The 25,540-nt window shown below is 40.5% G+C and overlaps 1 protein-coding gene and 1 pseudogene across 14 annotated transcripts in view; one reads left to right on the top strand and one right to left on the bottom strand.

Moving 5' to 3' along the window:
* Positions 1-25,540, bottom strand: part of CCDC7 (coiled-coil domain containing 7) — a 568,294-nt gene that overhangs the window by 188,850 nt on the left and 353,904 nt on the right. For 11 of the 14 annotated variants that reach the window (XM_058297711.2, XM_058297712.2, XM_058297715.2 and 8 more), the window contains 3 exons: positions 18,630-18,761; positions 8,371-8,481; positions 1,559-1,669 (listed from right to left, as the gene is read on the bottom strand). In XM_058297711.2, the coding sequence (XP_058153694.1) occupies positions 1,559-1,669; positions 8,371-8,481; positions 18,630-18,761 (354 nt within the window). The remainder of the gene's footprint in view (positions 1-1,558; positions 1,670-8,370; positions 8,482-18,629; positions 18,762-25,540) is intronic. The other 3 variants (XM_058297710.2, XM_058297716.2, XM_058297714.2) reach the window with 3 other exon arrangements.
* On the top strand, positions 8,651-13,964 carry LOC139438997 (STE20-related kinase adapter protein beta-like; annotated as a pseudogene).

A 25,540-nucleotide genomic window follows, 5' to 3' on the forward strand; every position in this document is an offset into this window, starting at 1 on the left:
TTGGCCTATAAGGCCTATGAGCAAGATCTCCAGTGTCAGCACATTCGACATAAATTACTCTACTGAGTAGTGAGTATGGCTCAACACTGTAACGCAATAATGGCACTGACAACATCTGGTATCATGACTGTCAAGGAGGCTGTTCCCCAAGGTGTCAGAATTGGTATGCTGTAAGTGACGTCGCAAATGACCTACTCAGCCTCCCTACTCACCCATATCATCAGGGTCATTATGCGTGAATGGGGAAGAGCATGCAAACATCTATGGTATATTCAAGAAAACTGAAAGATTCCAGGAATATCAGTCACCAATTGATAGACCATGACCTGGAAAAGTCCTGTTCCTAGAGAGAGTATGGATTGGCAATATATTAATGATATCTGCCTATATGGCCCAGAGAAGGGCACCACCTAACAGCATCTTGACATCCTGGTGCCCCATGTGCATACACACAACTGACTCCTAATATGCATAAGACACAAGCACCTAGTACACAGTGAAATCGAGGGGCATCATTTGAGAAAATGTACAAATGCTCATTTCAGAAGTGATGATGGTCAGTTTCTGGACCAATATGCCCAAGAAATAAGTTGAATGCCCAGCAATTGGTGTCAATCATGGGCTACTGGTGCTCACTCATTCCCTACTAGGTATCCTGTTGACACCCATCTGTCCTGCACCTTCATTATGCTTATACTGTTGTGGATTCCATTTTGCCAGGATCTTTTGGCCTTTGCTCCGTTATTAGCCCACCTCTTCTCCAAGGCCTCACTGTATATCAATAATCGCCATCCAGGCATTACTACCCATATGCCACACACCATCCACATGCTTTATCTAGGCCCCACAGCTGACCCCAAATGATAATCTGTCCCATCCCCACTGCCCCCAGGCCCCAGTCCCTTTCTATTATCACACACATTTGCTTAAACTTACCAGTCACTGACACTCACAGTAAGTCTACTAACCCAATCCCTGGAATACTATAAAGGAACAAATCCACAATTTCTACTCTTTATGCTTTTTTGTGCATATTACTTTTTTGTAAGTAATAAACTATCTTGTTTCATGTATTATTGATTCTCGGTCTCTATATATGTTGTACCTGACCTTCATAATGCCAAAATTCAAATTTCTAATCGATCAATCCAAAATACATCTATCAGGTACCAGTAAAACTTTTACTGATCATAGGGGAGTGTCAAAAGAGCATGCTCTTGAGGACATGAATGAAGCACTCATCTCATTGGCCTTACTCATCCACATTTGTCAACTGAATTACAGATCCCAGCAGTCCTCAGATTACTGTTTGAAGCACATGAAAGAGGCCACCACACTTTCTGAAACAATTATCAGCCTGGTTTAAAGTTTGGTGGATACCGAGCACATGAACCCAACAATGAATAGTCATATTAACAGAAATCCCAACCAAATAGCATGAATGTTTTAATTTTCTTCTCTACCTATTTTAGGGTATTTACACTATAGGTTAAAGTTTGAATTTCTATGACTTATATACTCAAATGATATACTGATGAACTATAATTATTATACATACTGTCATGTCTTTCCTTTCTGAAAGTTTTTTGTTTCTTCACTTCCATTTGGGTTTCAGATACAAAATCTTGAGGCTCATGTATGAGATTTTCTTCTAGTTCTTCATCATGAACTACACAAAGACATGCATTTAGTCCACTAAATAGAAAATCAGATCTCTTATGAAATCTCTAAATTTCAAATGATAAGTTTACAGCAGGCATTTCTCTCATTTTTATAAAGTTAAAAGCAAGTTACCAAAATGTTATATTGATATTGATATGATAATTGTGAGAATAATTTCAATGATTTCAGGCTGAAGTGGTATCATTACTTCATCTATACTCCTAAGTATCCAACAGATTTTATATATTGGCCTCTAATTCTCTAAGATAAATTATATTTTAGGTTAATATATATATCTGTATACCAAACATTAATAATTATGCACAAATTTAATCAATATATCCTTGTTTGTAATTGGAAAATATTCAATGTCACCTAATTACTTGGAAAAATTGAATGGTTGTGCAAATTATGGTATTGGTTTATCTGTGGTACTAAATGAGGTTCAGTGGGCTGAATATGCAGTTGTATAATGTTCCTATAAACTGAGATGGAGGTATTTCCAGAAGATAAGTCTAGGTTAATTTAAAAAAAAAAAAAGAACAAAACTGTACAACGGGATATCTAGTTAATAACTTTTGGTTTAAAAAGTGGGAAATAAAAAATAGAAAGCAAAATGGAGAGATCCTTACCTTTATAAAATGAACCACAAAAAGTGCCAGCCAAAATCTTTGTAGTTAGCTACCTTCATGGGAGGGGTTGAGGAAGGGACAAGAGACCAGTAAATGTAGTAAAACAAATACTAGAAGGAATGACACTAGCCTTAGAAATCCTTTGGGCATGTATTTTACCTTTGAAAGTAGGTTAATATTCTACCTTTCCAAAAATAAAATTAAATGAACAAGTATAGCACAGAGAACTAAGCCTGAAAAGAAACATCAACAAATGATCCCACTGAAAAATAACAAAAGGCACTATTCCAATTAAATCATGCACACTGTATTTAGTACGTGCCCTCAGTTGTGCAAGAGTATGGGAAGAGGATTGCAAGCAAGTACTGAAATCTTTTTATTAGGATTGTTTTTGTTGTGATATGTGCTAAGGGATTCTGAAAGAATTTTAAGTGATACAGGACTGAGCAAAACAATAAATGTACATATTGTAGAGAGGCAGAATTCACCCTGGGAAAGAAAAATATACACACATGAAATGGAGGACAAAATGAGTACTGAGTGTTTGGATTGCAGTTGAAGGAGTTTGTGTGATATTATTGTTTTTTTAAACTATGTCTCCTCATGTGAATATATATATATACATTTATAATGTTATAGGTATATGGATATTTGTATATATACTTATATGTGTATGTGTATATGGAAATGTATGTCTGAATATGAATGTGCATGTGTGAGCTGTAAGGATCTTTAAATGGATGGTCAGGTGCAGGAAGGATGGGTGACACCAGTGATTTATGAAAGAAATGTTTACCAGTACTCATTGTCCCTAAAACAACGAGGAGCAACACAACTTCTCAGATCAACTGCAGAAACACATCAGAATTGTAGGCTAAAGAAAGGATGTGGGGAGCAAAAGTTTGTTGTGGACTAAGGACTAGGCTGTTACAGTGTTATATGGGTAGAGCTGTAGTGGTAAATCAAGCATGAGTAGAGATTGGGGTGTTTGTATTTGACTTTCACAGGTATGTGAACTGGTGTAGGATGCAGGGTTGAGAGAGAGAAGCTGTGTATCTTATATAAACAGATGTCAGGGTTGTCACTAAGGGACATAAAGACAGGGTCTAAGATTTCAGGCATCAAGACAGTGCAAAATCCCCTATTTCATTGTACTTCACTACCATGTGTATGAATGTGCTTTGCAGTCCCTGGAGGGGGTTGCAGTCTAGGCCTATGCCAACCCTTTCATCCCCCACCATGAGGCCTGGCTCCCATACGTATCTGCATTCCTAGCCCAGGTGTTCCCCTTATGAGGGTCTTTATGGTAGAATGGATCGCTCAGCAAAGACACTGTTCAGGGCCCTATGCTGAGACAACCTATATCTGGGAGACCTGGAAGACATTTTGTACATTATGACTAAATACTCAGCAGTATCCCACTCATAGCCCTTCCACATCTCCTTTGCACCAAACCCTGCATCCCAGAAAAGGAAGCAGCTCTTGCTTGGTGTTACATGTCAGTGTCATTACCCCCACCTGTCTGTGCTGCTCCATGTAGTGACGGCCTGGAGCTGTTTTGTGAGGAGTAATAGAACACTGGGGAGCCAATACCCTTCCCTATTTAGCCTATGCTTACACTACCAAGAAAGGGAAATAAGACTCAAGAGTTACCTTCAAGTTGACTTGGTTGTCTTAATTGGCAAACTCAAAACCTGGCAGTCTCTCTCTGATAAATTATCTCTGCAGGCACTGTGACCAATTAACTATACTATCTATCAGGAAAACGATAAGACAGAAGATCCCACAGGACATTCTTGGGAGTTGCTATCATAGGCCAAAGACTCCTCCCTGGAAGTGTTGTGGATCATTTGCATCTGTCTGAGGGTTCAACAGGGCACAACTTAATCTGCGAAGGGATACAATTTAATCTGGGAAGTTGCTAACAGAAGAGGAAGGAAGCCCGTGGAGAGTGGTAATGATGTTTGTATAACCATTTAAGTTTCTGCAGGATCACTTTCCTCCCAGTAAATCAGAATGGATGTGAAAACAGGGGCTTCAATAAACTATTATATTAAATCCTGGCTAATGCTCAAGATTTGCTGTGATGGGAACAAAGTTAGCTAGCAAACCTGCAAGTTAATTTCTACCCAGTGACTGTTGCCAGTTCTAAGCAGCACCTGAGGTCAATTAATTCCTCTGATGCAGAAAGTTATTAAGATTTGTGACTTTAATGAATAGAATGTAGATTCCTTGAAATGACTTTATACCGTGACCTGTAGAGTGCTTAGAGAGAAGCTAGTTTATACTCATAATGAAAGATATAATTTTGTTAAACTCAGTGAAGGAGAGTGGCACATTATGGAGTATCTCTGTTTGAGAGAACCCTGACAGGAGCCACTGTTCTTAAGAGGCAGGAAGGCAGGAGAAAGAAAGGAAGAGAACACCTGAGATCCTTTATTTTGCCAACTGTCAATTTGGGGGTGGCAACTCACTTGCATTATCAGTAATGAGCTTTCTGCACTTAAAAACATTTGGATCACACTTCAGGGGCTACAGTGGCCTTTGATACTGTTGTTTCCTTGGGTCTATAACAAGGGACTGAAAACCATTTAGAATGACAGTTTAGGCAGACTAAGATTTCTAGGTTCCATCTTGCCCATCCTCCTGGTTATCCAATTAAACTTCCTCATAAGTTCACGTCAAACAATCTGCAGGACAATCCAAATCTGTAAAGAAAAACTCCTAATCATGGAAAAAGCAATAACTATCAAGATATGAAAGACTGACCAGCTGAGAAACTACTATAAATGTGGATTATCCATCTTCACTGGATGATCCTCCTAGGCCCTTTCCAAACAGATCTCTGCGTCTGTTTACTCAAAAATCGGGTCTCAAAAGCAGACACTGATGGGCTATGGATGAGGATCTCATGACTAAGCTATCAAGCCCAAGTGCCCATTGTCATCACTACATTGCCGAGGCTATTAATACAGATAAGCCTCAAGGACCTTGTATTGAACTGAAATTCCTGGGCAAAAACTGAGAAGGTACATGATGCCTCATTACAGAAGAGACAGCTGTCAAGCCTTTGGCCCTTTCCTCCCCAAAAGATAAAAAAGGAGTCCCAATGCCTCTTGGGATCATTCTTCAGCTTGGCCTCTCCTATTCAGGTTACCAGAAAGAATGCTACCATTGAGTGTGGTACTGAACAACAGGATGACCTTAAAACTCTGCTAAAGGTCACAGCGACCACACTTCCCATGGTCCCTACAGCTCTACATTTGCCATCTGAGTTACAGGTCTCAGTAACTCCCAGGTCACTGATTGGAACCTATGGCAGAAGGAAAGCACTACACAGCAGAGGCACCCATTGGGCTTCTGAATCCATGAAGTACCAGAACCTGCTCAAAAGTAAGTGACAAATATTCATCTATTATTAGACTTGGGTAGATCCTGAGCACATGAGTCATGCACATGAAGTCGTCTTATGAACAGAAATCCCACCTAAATGGTATTAATATTCCATTGTTTTCTCTAGCCACATAAAGGTATTCATACTACAGGTAGAAGTGTAAAATGTCTAAAAATAATATGCTGACATATATATACATGAACACACGTAATATTTCTGTTTAATTTAAAAGTATTTAGTAGTAGAATCCCAAGTAGTGAGAGTGGGGGTGGACCCACATCCTGGGGAGGACTAATGCCATCAAATAGAGGGAACTCTATCCCTCGAGAGAAAGGGTGGCTCCCAGGGCATTGGGGCAGTTGAGCAAGTTAGGCCCTAAACACTATTCCATCTATCTCTGGAAGTGGCTCCTCAGGAAACGGAGGTTGGCTGTCACTGTGGGCACCAAGGTGGAAGGGAAAATGGACGTTAAATGTGTGGAACCAAAGTAAATGGGGGGCAAGGGAGGAGTTTCTTGAGAGTACACAAGGATGGATATAAAACATGTAATATTACACCATAACATATAGGAGATGACAGACTGATAATGTAAACCATAATGTAAAACATAGGAGAACTAAAAATGTAAAGAACTGTGTAACCTAAAGTATGCACCATAATGTAAGCACAGATATTACCTTGTTAGAAAGCTAATATCTCAGACTCTGTACATCACCTTAAGTAAATATGATGTGAATAGGGTGTAAGAGTATCGCTGTGGAAGGAAAAAGGTGTTGTGGTGGATGTATGGGAGTGCTGTATATTATATATATGCATTGCTGTGGTCTAGGACTCCTACGAAGAAATGCTGAATAATTAGGGGGGGGAAAAAAAAAAAAAAGGATAGGATGTGGAATTTTTTCAAGTCAACATTCTTTATCTAAGTTCTTTATCTAACTTTATCCAAGTTCTTTATCTATCCTTTAAACCCATCGCTATATGCCATTCCCTAGTAAGGGACCATGACATTATATTAGGCTTCAAATTTCGGGGAGTTCTGGATCACAGAGTGTTTCAACAATGGCAATGGAGGGATACTGGTATGGGATACCAATGACAGGTGATATATGGCTGACAGGGAGCTGTACAGAACATATGTCCAGGGTGCATGGTAATGATTGGATATACTCATAGTGGCAACAATTAAAAACCCAGCAGGGGGGGTACTGGGTTCCTGGCCAGTGGTGCTCTGTCGTGGTCCCTAGGGGAGCAGCGACAGTCTCCCAGGTACAGCGGCGGGGACCGGGAGGGAGTGAGGGTTCAACAGTGAGCCCCTGATGCTAATGACTATGCTTGTGAGCTGATAAACCTAAAATAAGAACAAGGCCTAGAGCAACATTGTGCCTGGGAATTTCCTCCTGTCAGCCTTCATGTTACTCAAATGTGGCCAGTCTCGAAGCCAAACTCAGCATGTAAATGCAATGCCTTCCCCCCAGCGTGGGACATGACACCCGGGGATGAGCCTCCCTGGCAACGAGGGACCACTATCAAATACCAACTGATGATGCAACTGGAAAAGGACCTTATATGGAAGGTTCAATGCGGATCAGCAGAATATCCATGTCTACATAAAATAACATGACTTTAAAATGCTGTTTGACCTAAAGTAAGGGGGAAATGGAAAGGAGAAATGAGTTTATATGGCTACGAGTTTCTAAAAAAGAGTCTGGAGGCTGGCAGAAGGATTGCCCTCATGCACAACTGAGCAGAGTCAGAGAGACAGATAAAGCAGATACAACCCCCAGATATTGGTTCCTATGAAGGCTAAAGAGACCCATGAGAGTTATGGTCATGGCCGATGGGGTTTACTACCAGGGCAGATGGCCCCTCTTTGGAAATGGTGTTTATGTGTGATGAATCTGGACTCAGATGGGATCTCCCTTCATAAGACTTTCATACTAATCTGCTGGAGGTGCAGTTAACGTTGGGGTTTAAGATATAGTTAGGGGATTTGAATCTCTGGACTGATAATGTGATAGCCAGGTCCTGAGCCTCAACAGACTCCAGCACCTACAATCTGATTTATTGGACTTACCACACTCAGCTAAGATGGAGTTGAAGAAGGACAATCACCACACCATGGAGCCTAGAGTGATTACAACTGAAAATGGGAGGATGGCAGCCAGCATCCATGTGGAATCTGAGCCTCCTCTTGACATAGAGGTGCAATGGACACAACCAATCCAATGTCCACATAGAAGAGGTGGCATTGGATTGGGAAAAGTGGACATGGTGGACGATGGGTATGGGGAAAGGCAGGAAGAGATGAGAGGTGGAGGCGTATTTGGGACATGGAGCTGCCCTGGATGGCGCCTCAGAGGTAATCACCGGACATCGTAAATCCTCACAGGGCCCACTGGATGGAATGGAGGAGAGTATGGGCCATGATGTGGACCATTGTCTATGAGGTGCAGAGGTGCCCAAAGATGTACTTACCAAATCCAATGGATGTGTCATGATGATGGGAACGAGTGGTGTTGGGGGGGGAGAGGGGGGGTGGGCGGGTGGGGTTGAATGGGACCTCACATATATATTTTTAATGTAATATTATTACAAAGTCAATAAATAAAAAAAAATAAAAATAAAATAAAAGTATTTAAAGATAAAATTTAAAATAATTTAAAATCTAATTGTTGGACTTACTATTCAATATTTCTGCTCTGGAAGTTCCTTGTTCCTTTTCTTGAATTTTGGTTTCAGACAATGAATCTTCCTGTTCACGCATGAGATTTTCACCTAGTTCATCATCATGACCTACATAAAGAGATGCATTTAATTTATTGAAGAAAAGTCAAATCTATTATAAAATATCTGGACTTCAAATTTATATGAAGCATAGCAGTATTTTCTCCTACTGTTACAAAGCTATATGTAAATTACCATTTGTTGAATCTGATACTTGTTACATCAGAATATTGTGCGAATGGATGCATTGGGTATGTGTTGAATCTGTATGATTACATTATAAATATTTCTAGACATCATTATATTCTACATTGGTATGTACTTTTCTTTGTTTATTTATACTATATGTTAATACACATGGTGTAACAGTTTTGTATTGTTTATGAATTCCAAGAATAGATATTGGATTGTATTTGTAAACTGGTCTATTCCTCTGGGCATATTAGATTGTATTAGATTCAGAAGTTTCATTTTTTTTCTCAATTTTTAAAAAATGTTCACTAAAAAAATATGAGAGGTCCCCACATACCCCCCAACCCCCTCACCCCACTCCTCCCACATCAACAACCTCTTTTATCATCATGGGACATTTATTGCATTTGGTGAATACATTTTGGAGCACTGCTGCACCACATGGATAATGGTTTACATTGTAGTTTACACTCTTCCCCAGTCCACCCAGTGGGCCATGGCAGGACATACAATGTCCAGCATCTGTCCCTGCAGTACCACCCAGGACAACTCCAAGTCCCGAAAATGCCCCCACATCATACCTCTTCTTCCCTCTCCCTACCCTCAGCAGCTACTGTGGCCACTTTCTCCACATCAATGCTACAATTTCTTCCATTACTAATCACAATAGTTCCATAGTAGAATATCAGTAAGTCCATTCTAATCCATACTCTATTCCTCCATCCTGTGGACTCTGGGACAGTTATGTCCACTCCACCTCTATATCAAGAGGGGGCTTAGATTCCACAAGGACGATGGATGCAATTCTTCTATTTGCAGTTGTAGGCACTCTTGGTTCCCTGATGTGGTGGTTGACCTTCTTCACCTTCCTGTTCGCTGATCGGGGTAAGTGCAATAAACCAGAGGGTAGGAGTTGCAAGTGTGTTGAGGCTCAGGGCCTGGCTGTCACATGGACAGTCCAGAGATTCAGGTCTCCTGGATAAACACCAACCCCAGCACCAACCACAGACAGAAGACACATGTGTAGAAAGGCCACATCTGAGTCCAACTTCATCACACTCAGGAACACAAACTACAAAGAGGGCCAACTGACACGTCACTGAACTCCAGAGCCATCTACCATGACCATAGAACCTGTGGGTCTCTGTAGCCCCCAGGAGAACCAGTACTTTTATCTTCTTTGGCTGTCTCTGGGATCCTGCTGAGGTGTGCGTAAGTGCAACCCTTCTGATGACCTCCCGACTCTTTTTTGGAGACTCACAGCCATATAAACTCATTTATCCTTTCCATTTCCCCCTTTTATTCAAGGTCAAAAAGCAGTTTTTTACACCTGATATTACATGTAGGCTGAGATATTCTGCTGGTCTGAGTTGACCCTTTTATTCAAGGTCTTTTTCTAGTTACATCATCAGTTGGTGCTTGCTAGTAATCTCTCGGTGCCAGGGAGGCTCATCCCCAGGAGTCATGTCCCACTCTGGGGGGAAGGTAATGCATTTACATGCTGAGTTTGGCTTAGAGAGTGGCCACATTTGAGCAACATGGAGGCTCTCAGGAGGTATCTCTTAGGCACTTGGCATCTCTTGCCTAGTTCATATTTCAAGTGCACAGGCTCATTAGCATAGTCATCAGTATCAAGGGCTCATTGCTGGACCATCCTTCTTTATCAATTTTGCCATTGCACTTGGGGGATTGTTGCTGTTCCATTGGGGAATGTGATAGAGCTCCCCTGGTTATGAACTCAGCACTCCCTCAGTTGTCGTTTTTAACTGTAACCACTATGAAAATATTCAAACATTTTTATGTACCCTGTATACATGCCCTAGAGAACTCCCCCCCAACCATGTGCCCGCCATCAATAACACCCCACACCAGTGTTCCTCCCCTGCCATAGTTGAACCTCTCTGTGGTCCAAAACGTCTTCAAAAATGAAGCCTAATCTATTGCAGGATTCCATTAATAGTAAAATGGAATACAGTGATAGGTTTAAAGGTTAGATATAGAATACATATTAATTTAGAAAAATTAAATAAAGGAAAAATAAATTGGGGTAGCAAAAAATGAAAGAATGAGAAAGCTTTCTTTTTGATGTTTTGCCTTTCATCACTGCAATAGGTGTTGCCCTGTATGTACAGTGGCAAGGCAATTTCTTTCATTTCTTCCTCAGTGTATACATCCTTTTTTTTTTTTCCTAATTATTAGTTTTGTCTTCAAAAAAGTTTTAGATCACAGTAGTTCACATATATAATACGGGGTACTCCCACATACCCAACATCTAACACTTTGTCCTTTCCCCAGCAATGATATTTTTACATGTTCATATTAAATCAGCTGCAGAGTTTTTACTTTTACTTGATGAAATTATGATTAAGCTTTGATTCGGCCACATTAGTAAGGCATCTAGTCCCCACACGCTTGGGGGGTGGGCACTCACAGAAAAAACGACACAGCAGAGGAGAGAGTTGGAATTCTTGATACTGGGGCCCTGGGAAGTAAATACACAGGAAAAGAACACAGACGTAAAGGGGGTGGTGGGGTCGAATGGGACCTCATATTTTTTTTAATGTAATATTTTTACAAAATCAATTAAAAAAAAGAAAAAAAATAGGAGAAAAAACAACAACAACAACAACAACAAAAAAGAGACAGCTCCTTAGACACAGCAGAGGCCCTGGGAAGAGAATGAGGCTGAGAGCCTACAGCTGCAGTTGAACCCAAGAGAAACAACCCCTGGGAGAAAGAGGAGACTTATCCCAGCCTATCGCTGAGACTGGAAGAAGCTGGGCCCATGGAGACTTAAGAGGAAGAGAAAGGCTGAAACTCGCAGACATTGCCCACCATTCTGCTCAACACGTGGTCATTGATTTTGGGTGAGAAAGTACCTTTTATGGTACCTTCAGTTGGACTCCTTAGGGCCTTGTGACTGTAAGCTTCTACCCAAATAAATACCCTTTGTAAAACCCAAGAGATTTCTGTACTTTGCATTAGCACCCCTTTGGCTGACTAATACACATGGATAGACCAAAATAGAAAATGAATGCATGTTAAGCTTCTATTACAGCTTTATTTGCATTATTTGTGATTGCATTACTTATGACTGCAAAGTATTTACTATCACCTAAAAGTTCAAACATTGGTGACTAGGTATATAAACTAAGAACACAGCATAAATTATGGCATAATATCACCTATAGTATATAATGTGTACATATAGTATATAATCTGTACATATTTCTATAAAAGGCAAAATATACCTAGAAACAGATATGGTTCAATTTCCAAGAGAAAAGGTTTATTGTGAAAAGACTTATTAAAAAGGATATCTAGTATGCTACACTTTACCCAAAAGAGGAAGGTATATAAATGGAAGGAGTTAGGAATGAGGAGATCCAAACATTTGCACTTGGTTACCTATTAAGGAAAGAGTGCAGGGTTGGGGAAGGTGGCTGGCCAATGCAGTGTATGGATAGGGGAAGGAATAATACTTCTGTAGAAAAATCTTGCATAATTTTATTTTGGAAGTAGCTCAAAGTTTGAATTATTCAGAAATAAAATTAACTTATGAAGGAAAAGAACGTAGAACAAAAACTGATAGCAGACTGAAATATAGGAGCATACTTGAGGGAGGAAAAGTACTAATCCAAGTGCACAAATGATAACGCAGATATTGCCAAATACCCTCATGCTTGGGAATAAGTGGGGGTGGGAGTAAGGATTGAGAGAAATCGTTTTAGTAGGTTTATTTTTTTTGGCATTACAAACTAAGAAATTCTGAAACAATTTTAGAAATACTATAAGATTTAGCCAATAAGTAAGAGAATTGGATGATTTTGCATATCAAGATTCACACTGTGGGGATTTCCAGTTGTGCTGCACTCCAATGCTCCACAGCCCATGCAGGGAGCTCCCCTAGTATGCTCAGCTGCCTGAGAAGAGTCGCTGGCAGGGGTCGCAGCCAGGGATATTTCTTCATTTTGAAGATAAAACAAAAATCTTCTACTTTGGAGTAGATGCAATTTTTTCACTCTCTGTGAACTAAAGCGATTCAGGGTCTCTTTTGGGTTGTTTTCGTACTTCCTGAACATGAGATGACTCACTCAGACCTGGAAAGGAGTCTGATACCAGTCTCCATCAATACTTGCAGTTCTAATAGGTGTGGAAACTGTTCCTCAAGCCAATGGAGCAGACACATTGTACCTGCATCTAGCTGTACCCACTTTGAGGTAAGAGCACAAGCAAAGAATATTCCTCACGGGTTGATAGCAACCTTTTTCTGCTTTCCTCCTCCATCTATCAGGATCACTGACATTTCTCACTATGAAATCAAGTGAAAATAGGAAAAGGATTTGACAGCTTGACTTCTGTCCACCTTACAAGGCATACTCCTACAAGTACACTGGTGACTATAAAATTATAAATCTGGAAAACTGCATTGAAGAACATCTGAAAGCTTTGATTCTATCCCACTTTTTCTGGCTCCCCGTTATTACAACTTAATGGACATTTCCACCGTTGGCATCTGGATTTGGGTTATTTCTTCATTTATGCCCTATGGTTCAGCAAGACAAATCTTGAGGACTTACTTTCCTCAAGGAATGAGTGAAACTTTAATAAGAATCACTCTTTTTGGAGCAGTGAAAGAGTTGGACTCTCTGCACCAAAATGGCTGTATTCACAGGAGTAATAAAGCCAGCCTTATCCTCATTTCCAGTGATGGCCTAGTGACCCTCTCTGGCCTTTCCCATTTGCATAGTTTGGTTATGCACAGGCAGAGGCATAGGGCTGTGTATGGTTTCCCACAGTTCAGTACATCCGTGCAGCTGTGGCTAAGTCCAGAAGTCAGATATTTAGAGTGTTGGACTGAAGTCAGGTAATTACAACCTGTGAATTAGCCGGTAGGAAAGTACATTTCCAGGACATACACAGGAGTCAGATGCTGTTACAGAAACTGGAAGATCCTCTTTATAATCCATGGGATACCAATATTTTCCCTCAGTTGGAAGCCAGAATGAAAAATTCCCAATCAGGTATAGACTCTGAGATTGGAGAAAGTGTACTTGTATCTGGTGGAATGTGCACATTAAATTGTAACAGACAACTGATTCCATACTCAAAAACTTACTCTTCTGCCTTCTTTTGCTTAGTACAACTCTGTTTGCAGTAGGATTCTGAGAAAAGGCCATCAGCAAGCATTTATTGTCCCACGTATTCTTCAAAAAGATGAAAGAGCAAAACCAGGATTAAATACTTTCACAGTTGTCTCCTCTTTCAACAAGCCATCAATAGCAGTGCCTCCAGTGTTACCTTGGACTAAGATGGAATGTATTTTCCCTGATGAAAAAGACTCCATTTGAGAATTCTAGGGTTGTCAAATGATTTATGTCCTATATACTTAATGCTTTCTCCTTGCTGTATTCTCTTTTGTACTGCTTGGTAAAAACACCAGAATTATACATGAAAATACAGTTGGTGTGATGGAATATCTATCATTTTGAACCACTTTGTTCAAAGGGGCATACATAAAGCCCTCTTATTTAGGTCAGTGCTATCATAACTCCAGGAAACTTCAAAATTATTAATCTAGCATCTTGATAAATTTAATGTATTCTATTCTTGTGCTTTTCCCCAAGCTGTGAATAACTCCTCCCTTAATCTCTCAATATAATTTTTGAGCCAGTTATTTTCTTTAACATGTTGTTGCCCTTAGCGGAATGAGCTCTTAGAGGAAAGTATTTCCAAGAACATCTTTTCTTTTTCCAGATTGAGTAGCCTTTTTGATCAGTTATTGTTAGACCAATGGCTAGTTTATCCTGTCACCAAACCCTTTTTGGTAGAAGGGAAAATGTTCACACTTTCCCATTTTCTACTGTTGGAACTTAAAGGAACTTCAAACTAAGCCTCAGTCACATCAAATGATTTACTTGAAATACACAGAGAAGTAATAATTTGCATTTGTTAAAGGCTAAAGTAACCATTTTCTACGTATAAAAATTATGTCAGAAATTTAAGCACACTGAAATGGGACCTTAACAAAGTTTTATTGGGTTGAAAAAAACAGAAGCACACTGTGGAAGAAAGGTCATAAAAATAAACAATTGAGGAAGACAGGGAGGAGCATAGAGGGGTTGGACTGGAAACTACTATCAGTTAGTACTCAGGGTATCTAAGCTATTTCATACCTGTGCATTAGCATGTATATGAACACATGTGCATACATATATACATTTGTTTATGAATGAGTTTTTATATGTGTTTTATATGCATATAGTGTATGGATGCATATAAGTGTATAAGTAAGCGTATGTGTATGTGTAGTTATATGCATATGTGTATGTATATGTATTTGTATATGTATATGCATAAGTATATGTATACTTATATGTAACAAAGGGTCAATTATAGGCAAAATGCAATTGAGATCTTTTAGGCCCAAATGTTGGCAATTAACAGGCTTCAATTAACAAACACTGCCCTGCCCTACCCTACCAGCCCTGCTTTTCAGCATGTCTGCACTTTTACTGGGGTCTGCCATTCTGAAGCTCCCCTCAAGGTAGTTGGGACCATGGTAGAGAATCTGCTCTAACACCACTACCAAAACCACCTTATCTGGGGCCTTGAGGAAACATTTCTTTACATGTGCTTTTCAGGACTGAGGGAAACATTGGCCCTTCTTTTGGCCCCTGACTCCTAGACAAGCATGGCAGGTAAGTGAAAATATGGATACAACCTACATGCAAAGGCTATGGAAGAAATTACTTGCTATTGACTAAGGTTCTCCCATGATCTTATCAAATGTCTTCAGAGACACTGAAAGTTAACCTGCATACAAACACTTACTAGCTGTCAGCAGGTTTTGGGAGCCGATGAACAGGCTGGATTACAGCTAGTTTTGATAACTATGGACTTAACAAAAACAACAAAAACATAGAGCCGTTCAGAATCACTTCACCAAGTAACCTGAAGAGACCGTGGGGTCCGGTTGGTTCACCTCCACAATATGGATGTATCTTGTTAAACTCAGGGAAGAGAGTGGCAACCCTTTGTAGTGGCAACCCTTTGTAGTGTCACTATGGAAACCCTCCTTGAATGTGCCCTGAAAGTGGCCCATTGCCTGGGAAGAGGCAGGAAAGCAGGACGATAAGAGTAAAAGAAAACCCAAGATTTTCCTTCCTCAGGGTGATACTCTTCAGGCACCAATAGACAAGGTTCACCCATAATGAGTTCTGTGCCACAAAGAAAATAGGCTCTGTGAATTACCCAGACAGTCCACTGGGTCTAAAATGATGGAATGAGAACAAAAGATGATGAAGTTGTTAATTATACACAGATTTAGGTTGCAACCAACTGATTCTGCTCATTATCTAGAATGACTAAACTTCCTTATAAGTCAGGACAATCGGTCCACTGCCCAATCTGAATCTTAAGTAATACCTAAGTATGGTTAAAGAAGCTACTACCACAACCACAAAAGTTTACAGGTACAGGGAGAGTTGTAAACATGGTATTAGGGCTACATCTCTTGGATCACCAGGTAAAGGCATTCCCAAAGAATCTCTGCATCTGCTTACTCAACATTGGAGTCTCAAAGAATTCATGGACAGGTACTGAGCCATGGGTGTCTAAGAGGAAGCCCCATTAAAGTTTGCAAGGATTGGCTTCTATGATGAACACAAATGCCAGTGTTTCTAAAGCTTCCAATGAAACTGCAGATGATTCTGAGAGATTTTCAAGCTTTCAACAAATCTATGGACTTTTAAACACAAACAAAACTAGAGGTTAGGCCAAGGTCCCTCTTTCCCCAGGATGATTGGCCACCACAGGTCAGGGGCAGAGTTCAATGCAAGGTGGGATTGAATTGCACACTTAGGCCTTCTGGATGCCAGTTCACAAATAACTGTGATACCCACTTTTCCTACCACTAGCATGAATGAGAAATGGATAATGCTTTCTAATGTGGGGTCTGTACAACCACCATCAGCACCCTTTCCCAGAACTGCCTTATGGGTGGAACCTTCAGGACCCAACAAACATCCGTAGTTATGATCCCTGCTAATGATACATTGTTAGTATTAATGAATTGTCTATTAGCAGCCCCACTCACATTGACCGCATGCTTTGATGGAATGCTGTACTTAGGGCCATTTTCCCAGACACGTGCATGACTGGGACCCTATAATACTATCTGTAAATAGTACCAGTGTCTCCAAACATCAGTATTGACAGTCTATGGAAAAAATAAATCACTTCACATTGCTAATTTTAAGGAGGTCAAATTCTTGTGGGATTATATCTCTACTCAATTGGCCTATAAGGCCTATGAGCAAGATCTCCAGTGTCAGCACATTCGACATAAATTACTCTACTGAGTAGTGAGTATGGCTCAACACTGTAACGCAATAATGGCACTGACAACATCTGGTATCATGACTGTCAAGGAGGCTGTTCCCCAAGGTGTCAGAATTGGTATGCTGTAAGTGACGTCGCAAATGACCTACTCAGCCTCCCTACTCACCCATATCATCAGGGTCATTATGCGTGAATGGGGAAGAGCAAGCAAACATCTATGGTATATTCAAGAAAACTGAAAGATTCCAGGAATATCTGTCACCAATTGATAGACCATGACCTGGAAAAGTCCTGTTCCCAGAGAGAGTACAGATTGGCAATATATTAATGATATCTGCCTATATGGCCCAGAGAAGGGCACCACCTAATATCGTCTTGACACCCTGGTGCCCCATGTGCAAACACACAACTGACTGCTAATATGCATAAGACACAAGCACCTAGTACACAGTGAAATCGAGGGGCATCATTTGAGAAAATGTACAAATGCTCATTTCAGAAGTGATGATGGTCAGTTTCTGGACCAATATGCCCAAGAAATAAGTTGAATGCACAGCAATCGGTGTCAATCATGGGCTACTGGTGCTCTCTCATTCCCTACTAGGTATCCTGTTGGCACCCATCTGTCCTGCACCTTCATTATGCTTATAATGTTGTGGATTCCGTTTTGCCAGGACCTTTCGGCCTTTGCTCTGTTATTAACCCACTTCTTCACCCAGGCCTCACTGTATATCAGTAACCTCTGTCAAATCATTACCACCCATATGCCACACACCATCCACATGCATAACCTAGACCATACAGGTGGCCCCAAATGATAATCTATCCCATCCCCACTGCTCCCAGACCCCAGTTCCTTTCCATTACTATACACATTTGGTTTAAACTTACTAATTGTTGACTCCCACAGTAAGTCTACTAATCTTGATCCCTTGACCACAATAAAAGAACAAGCCCACAGTTCCCTCTCCTATGCTTTTGTGCTCCCACTTGCAGTTTAAGTCACCTGAGCCACTCACACTTTCCGTCATCCCCTTGTAATGCCCATCTTCCCTCCAGGATGTGTAAGTAATACACTATCTTTTTTCACATATTGTTTTTTCTGTCTCCCTATATATGTTTTACCTGACCTCTAGTAAAACCAAAATACAAATTTCTAATTAATTAATTCAAAACACATCTATCAGGTACCATAAATGCTTCTACTGATCATAAGGGAACACCAAAAGAGCATGCCCTTGAGGACATGCATGGAGCACTTATCCCATTGGCTCCACTCATCCTCATTTGTCATTTGAGTTACATGTCTCAGCATTCCTTAGTTCACTGTTTGAAGCACATGAAAGAGGTTACCACTCTTTCTGAAACAATTATCAGCCTGATTTAAGCTTGGTGGTAACTAAGCACATGACACCAACAATGAATAGTCATATTAACTGAAATCCCAACCAAATAGCATCAATATTTAATTAAGGAGGCCAAATTCTTATGGGATTATTTTCCCACTCATTTGGGCTGTGGGGCCTATAAGCAAGATCTTCAGTGCCAGCACAATCACCATAGATTATGCGTAATTTTCTTTTCCACCTAATTTAGGGTATTTACACTAGAGGTTGATGTTAGAATTTCTATGACATATGTGTTCAAATAATATATTGATGAACTATCATTATTATACATACTGTCGAGTCTTTCCTTTCTGAAAGTTTTTTCTTTCTTCACTTTCATTTTGGTTTCGGATACAAAATCTTGAGGCTCATGTATGAGATTTTCTTCTAGCTCTTCATCATGAACTACATAAAGACATGCATTTACTAAAAAGAAAATCAGATCTATTATGAAATCTCTAAATTTCAAATGATAAGTTACAGCAGGCATTTCTCTCATTTTTATAAAGTTATAAGCAAGTTACCAAAATGTTATATTGATATGATGATTGTGAAAATAATTTCAATGATTGAAGGCTAAAGTGGTATCATTAATTCATCAATACTCCTAGGCGTCCAACAGAGTTTATATATTGAACTCTAATTATCTAAGATAACTTATATTTAAGTAATACATATTTGTAGTCCAAACAATGACAATTCATGTGCACAAGTTTAATTGTTAAGTCATTGTAAATGAAAAATATTCAATGTCACCTAAATATTTGGAATAATAGAACGTTTGCACAAATTATGGTACATGCTATAAACTTTGGTATTGTTTTATCTATGGTATAAAATGAGGTACAGGGGGCTGTATGTGCAGCTGTAAAGTATTCCTATAAACTGAAATGAAAGTATATCCAGGAAGATTAGGTTAATAAAAAAGAACTAAACTGCACAACAGGAAATCTACTCAATAACTTTTGCTTAAGAAAAGTGGGAAATAAAAAATAGAGAGGGAAATGAAGAGATCCTTACTTTTATAAAATGAACCACAAAAAGTACCAACCAAAATCACTTTAGTTGGTGACCTTCATTGGAGGTATAGAGGAAGGGAGTTGCAGCAGTTTGATAGTATTGTTGAATTCCAAAAAGAAAGATTATGTTTGTAAACTGGTCTTTTCCTCTAGGTGTGTTAGAGTGTACTGGATTCAGAAGTTTTCTTTTACTTGATTAAATAATGATTAAGGCTTTGATTGGGCCATGTCAGTAGGACGTTGAGTCCCTGCCCCTTGGTGGGTGGGGACTCACAGAGAAAATGCATCACAGAGAAGGGAGTCTTGAGTCTTGGAGTCTTGAGCTGGAGCCTGGGAAGTAAGCACACAGAGGAGCTTGGTTGCGAGGAAAGAGAGAAGGCCACGGGAAGAAAAACAAGCCATTCACCTAATAGTCTACAGTTGGCCTTGTGGAGCTAACAGAGCAGCTGAACCTGAAGAGAGGCAAGCACCAGGAAGAGGAACCCAGGAAGCCTGAACCCTTGCAGACATCAGCATGCCATCTTTCTCTAACATGTAGTAATAAAATTTTGTGAGGGAGGTAACTTATGCTTTATGTGCTGGGAACTGTAGGAGTCTACCAAATAAATACCCTGTATAAAATCCAACTAATTTCTGGTATTTTGCTTCAGCACCCCTTTGACTGACTAATACAGGGGTCTGGAGACTAAAAAATGTTGTGGAACAGGTACCAGAGGGAATGACACTAGCCTTAGAATAATTTTGTGCATGTATTTTACCTTTGAAAGTAGGTTAATATTTTACTTTTCCAAAAATAAAATTAAATGAACAAGTATAGCACAGAAAGCTAAACCTGAGAAGAAACTTCAACAAATGATCTCACTGGACAACAACAACAAAGTGCTAATCCAATTAAGTCATGCACATAGTATTTGGCATGTGCCCTCAGATGCACAAGAGTGTGGGAAAAGGATTGCAAGAAGTATTGAAGTTTTTCACTTAGGATTGTTTTTTTGTGATATGTGCTAAGAAATTCTGAAGGAATTTTAGCAGTGATACAGGACTGAGCAAAAGACATATTGTAGGGAGGTAGAATTGAGCATAGGAAAGAAAAAATATATACATATGAAATGGAGGATAAAATGAGCCCTGAGGAAATGAATTGCAATTGAAGGTGTCTGTGAAACTTATTGTTTCTCTAAACTATGTCTCCTCATGTGAATGTATATATGTACATTTATAAGGTTATAGATACACGGATATTTGTATATGTACTTATATGTGTATATATAAAAGCATATGTCTGAATATGAATTTGCATGGGTGAGGTGTAAGGATCTTTAAATAGATAGTCAGTAGATTTGGCTCAACTGATAGGGCATCTGCCTACCATATGGGAGGTCCAGGGCTCAAACCCAGGGCCTCCTGATTTGTGTGATGAGCTGGCCCACATGCAGTACTGATGCACACAAGGAGTGCCATGCCATGCAGGGGTGTCCCCCGCATAAGGGAGCCCCACGTGCAAGGAGTGCACCCTGTAAGGAGAGCTGCCCTGTGTGAAAAAAAAAAGTTCAGCCTGCTGAGGAGTGGCGCCGCACACACAGAGAGCTGATGCAGCAAGATGATGCAACAAAAAGAGACACAGATTGCCGGTAATGCTGACAAGAATACAAGAGCACACAGAACACACAGCGAATGGACACAGAGAGCACACAATTGGGGAGGCGGGGGGAAGGGAAGAGAAATAAAAAATAAATCTTTAAAAAAAAACAAATAAATAGATAGTCGGGTGCAGCAAAGATGAGTGACATCAGTGATTTATGAAATAAATATTAACTGGTCTTCATTGTTCCTAAAACAAAGAGGAATGGTACACCTCACCAGGTCAGCTGCAGAAATACATCAGGATTGTAGGCTCAGGAAAGGAAGTAGGGGGCAAAAATTTACTGTGGACTGGAGAGGAGAAATGGCTCAAGTGACTGAGTGTCTACTTCCTACATGACATGTCCTAGGTTTGATCCCCTGTGCTTCCTAGAAAACAAAAGCAAACAGCAAGTAAACAAGTGAAATAAACAACTCAGGGGAACCAATGTGGCTAAGTGGTTGAGCACCAGCTTCCAACATTAGAGGTCCTGGGTACATATCCTGGCCTCAGTACCTCAAAAAAAAAGTTTACTGTGGACTAAGGACAAAGCTGTTACAATGTTATATGGATAGAGCTGCAGTGGTTAATCAAGCATGAGTAGAATTCGGGTGTTTGTATTCGACTTTCACAGGTATATCCACTGGTGCAGGATATAGGGTTGAGAGGGAAAGCTGAGTATCTTGTATAAACAGATGTAAGGGTGGTCACTGGGATGTAAAGACAAGGGTCTAAGATTTGAGGCATTAGGACAGTACAAAATCCCCTATTTCATTGTACTTCACTACCATGTGTATGAATGTGCTTTGCAGTCCCTGGAGGGAGTTGCAGTCCAGGCCTGTCCCAACCCTTTCAACTCCTACCATGAGGTCTGGCTCCCACACATATCTGCATTCCTAGCCCAAGTGTCCCCATTATGAGGATCTTTATGGTACAATGGATTACTCAGCAAAGACACTGTTCAGGGCCCTATGCTGAGACATCCTATATCTGGGAGATCTGGAAGACATTTTGTACATTATGACTAAATACTCAGCAGTATCCCACTCATAGCCCTTCCACATCTCCTTTGCACCAAACCCTGCATCCCAGAAAAGGAAGCAGCTCTTGCTTGGTGTTACATGTCAGTGTCATTACCCCCACCTGTCTGTGCTGCTCCATGTAGTGATGGTCCAGAGCTGTTCTCTGAGGAGTAAAGGAACACTGGGGAGCCAATACCCTTCCCTATTTAGCCTATGCTTACACTATCCAAGAGAAATAAGACTCAAGAGTTACCTTCAAGTTGACTTGGTTGTCTTAATTGGCAAACTCAAAACCTGGCAGTATCTCTCTGATAAGTTATCTCTACAGGCACTGTGATCAATTAACTGCATTATCAGAAGGATCCAACCATTCTGGAGGACAGTTTGGCAGTTTCTCAAAAAACTAGCCATAGATTTGCCATATGACCCAGCAATTCCACTGCTGGGTATATACCCAGCAGAACTGAAAACAAGAACACAAACCGATATATGCACACCAATGTTCATAGCAGCATTGTTCACTATTGCCAAAAGTTGGAATCAACCCAAATGCCCATCAACAGATGAGTGGATCAATAAAATGTGGTATATACATACAATGGAATACTACTCGGCTTTAAGAACAAATACACTACAAACACACGTGATAACATGGATGAATCTTGAGAACCTTATGTTGAGTGAAGCAACCCAGGCATTGAAGGACAAATACTACATGACCTCAATGATATGAAATAAGCAAGCTGCCTCAGAGAGCTGGAGACTGGAAGATAGGCTTACAGGAAATCGGGGGGTAGAGGAAGGATGTAAACTGACATCTACATGGGTGAAATCTATGATAAGCTGGAGTTAAGTATGTGTACAAGGAAGGGATAAAATGGAGGCATAGGGTTACCTTTGGGTGGGGCTTTGCGGGTTTGAGGGGGGCTAGGGATGGGTGGATGGGTAATATTGCCCAAGAAATTGGGGGGAGGGTGGGGCAACATATGAACATAGGAGATTGTCAGGTGTTGGTTGAGAGTATAATGCTGAGAAAACCTTTTCAAAATATAATTAGGAAAGTTACCTGTTTAAGATACTCAAAGGGGATAATCTGATGCAGGACAGACTCCTAGGGAATATCTGAATATTAATTTGCCAGAGTGGGTTATACCATTGGGTAGAGACCCATATAATGAGAGTGAAGGTAGATCCACATCCTGGGGAGGACTAATGCCATCAAATAGAGGGAACTGTATCTCTCAAGAGAAATGGTGACTCCCAGGGCATTAGGGTAGTTGAGCAAGTCAAGCTCTCAACACTGTTGCAAGTTTCTCTGAACATGGCTCCTCAAGAAATGAAGATTGACTGTCATTGTGGGCCCCAAGGGGAGGGGGAAATAGATATTGAATAAATGGAACCAACGTAACTGTAAGGGCAATAGAAGTGTTTCACAAGAGTACACAAGGATGGATATAAAAAATGTAATATTACACCAAAAACATATAGGGGCTGACAGACAAATAATGTAAATCATAATGTAAAACATAGGATAACTAAAAATTTAGAAAATTGTATAGCCTAAAGTATAAACCACAATGTAAACACAAATGTTACCTTGTTTGAAAGCTATTGTCTCAATATCTGTACATCAGTTTCAGTAAATATGATATGAATAAGTTAAAAGATTATCGCTGTGGAAGGGAAAAGGTTTTATATTGGATATGTGGGAGTACTGTATATTGTATATATGAATTACTGTGATCTATGGCTCTTGTGAAGAGAAGCTCAATTATTAGGAAAAAAGAAAAGAAAAAGATAGGATATAGAATTTTTCCAAATCAATATGTATTCTATAGCTAACCTTTAAACTCATCGCTGTATTCCATTTTACTATTAAGGGAACCTGGCATTATATTGGGCTTCACTTTTCAGGAAGTTTTGGATCACAGAGTGGTTCAACAATGGCAGCGGAGGAATACTGGTATGGATGTTATTGACAGGGGACATATGGTTGACAGGGAGTTATACAGGGCATGTGTCCAGGGTGCATGGAAATGTTTGGATGTACTCATAGTAGAAACAATTAAAAACAACAGCTGGGGGGGGTACTGGGTTCCTGGCCAGGGGGGAGTCTCTGTCATGGTCTCTAGGGGAGCAGCGGCAGTCCCCTGGGTGCAACGGCAAGGACCAGGAAGGAATGAGGGCCCAACAGTGAGCCCCTGATACTAATGACTATGCTTGTGAGCCTATACACCTGAAATAAGAACAAGGCCTAGAGCAGCACTGTGCCTAAGAATTCCCTCCTGACAGCCTCCATGTTACTCAAATGTGGACAGTCTCGAAGCCAAACTCAGCATGTAAATGCACTGCCTTCCCCCCAGCGTGGGACATGACACCCAGGGATGCGCCTCCCTGGCACCAAGGGATCACTTCCAAGTACCAGCTGATGACGTAACTATAAAATGACCTTGAATTAAAGGTTCAACATGGACCAGCAGAATATCCCTGTCTACATATAATAACAGGAGTTAAAAATGCTGTTTGACCTAAATTAAGGGGGAAATGGAAAGAACATATGAGTTTATATGGCTATGAATCTCTAAAAAAGAGTCTGGAGGTTGTCAGAAGGATTGCCCTTATGCACACCTGAGCAGAGTCTCAGAGACAGATAAAGTAGATACAACCCCAGGTATTGGTTCTTTTGAGGGCTAAAGAGACCCACAGGTTTTATGGTCATGGCAGATGGAGTTCACTGCCATGTCAGTTGGCCCTTCTCTGTAGTTGGTGTTTCTGTGTGATGGAGCTGGACTCAGATGTGATCTCTTTTCACAAGCCTTTCCTGCTACTTTACTGGAATTGTAGTTGGTGATGGGGTTTAAGATATAACTAGGGGATTTGAATCTCTGGACTGACAATATGATAGCCAGGCCCTGAGCCTCAACAGACTTCAGCTCTTACACTCTGATTTATTGGACTTATCCCACTCAGCTAACATGGAGTTGAAGAATGTCAACCACCACACCATGGAGCCTAGAGTGCCTACAACTGAAAGCAGGAGGATTGCATCCAGGATCCATGTGGAATCTAAGCCCTCTCTTGACATAGATGTGGAATGGACACAACCAAGCCAAGGTCCACAGGAAGGAGGAATACAGTAAGGATTAGAGTGGACTTAATGATATTCTATTCATGAACTATTGTGGTTAATAATCGAGAAAATGTGGCATTGGTGTGGAAAAAGTGGCCATGGTGGCTGCTGGGTGCAGGGAATGGGAGGAAGAGATGAGATGTGGAGGCATTTTCAGGACTTGGAGTTGTCCTGGGTGGTGCTGCAGGGACAATTACCAGATATTGTAGATCCTCCCATGGCCCACTGGATGGAACGAGGGAGAGTATGGGCTATGATGTGGACCATTGACCATGAGGTGCAGTGATGCCCAGAGATGTACTCACCAAATGCAATAGATGTGTCATGATGATGGGAGAGAGTGTTGCTGTAGGGGGAGTGGTGGGGTGGGGACGGCGGGGGTGAATGGGAACCTCATATTTTTTTTAATGTAA

This window comes from Dasypus novemcinctus, chromosome 5 (assembly GCF_030445035.2).
Source record: "Dasypus novemcinctus isolate mDasNov1 chromosome 5, mDasNov1.1.hap2, whole genome shotgun sequence".
Taxonomy (NCBI): Eukaryota; Metazoa; Chordata; class Mammalia; order Cingulata; family Dasypodidae; genus Dasypus; species Dasypus novemcinctus.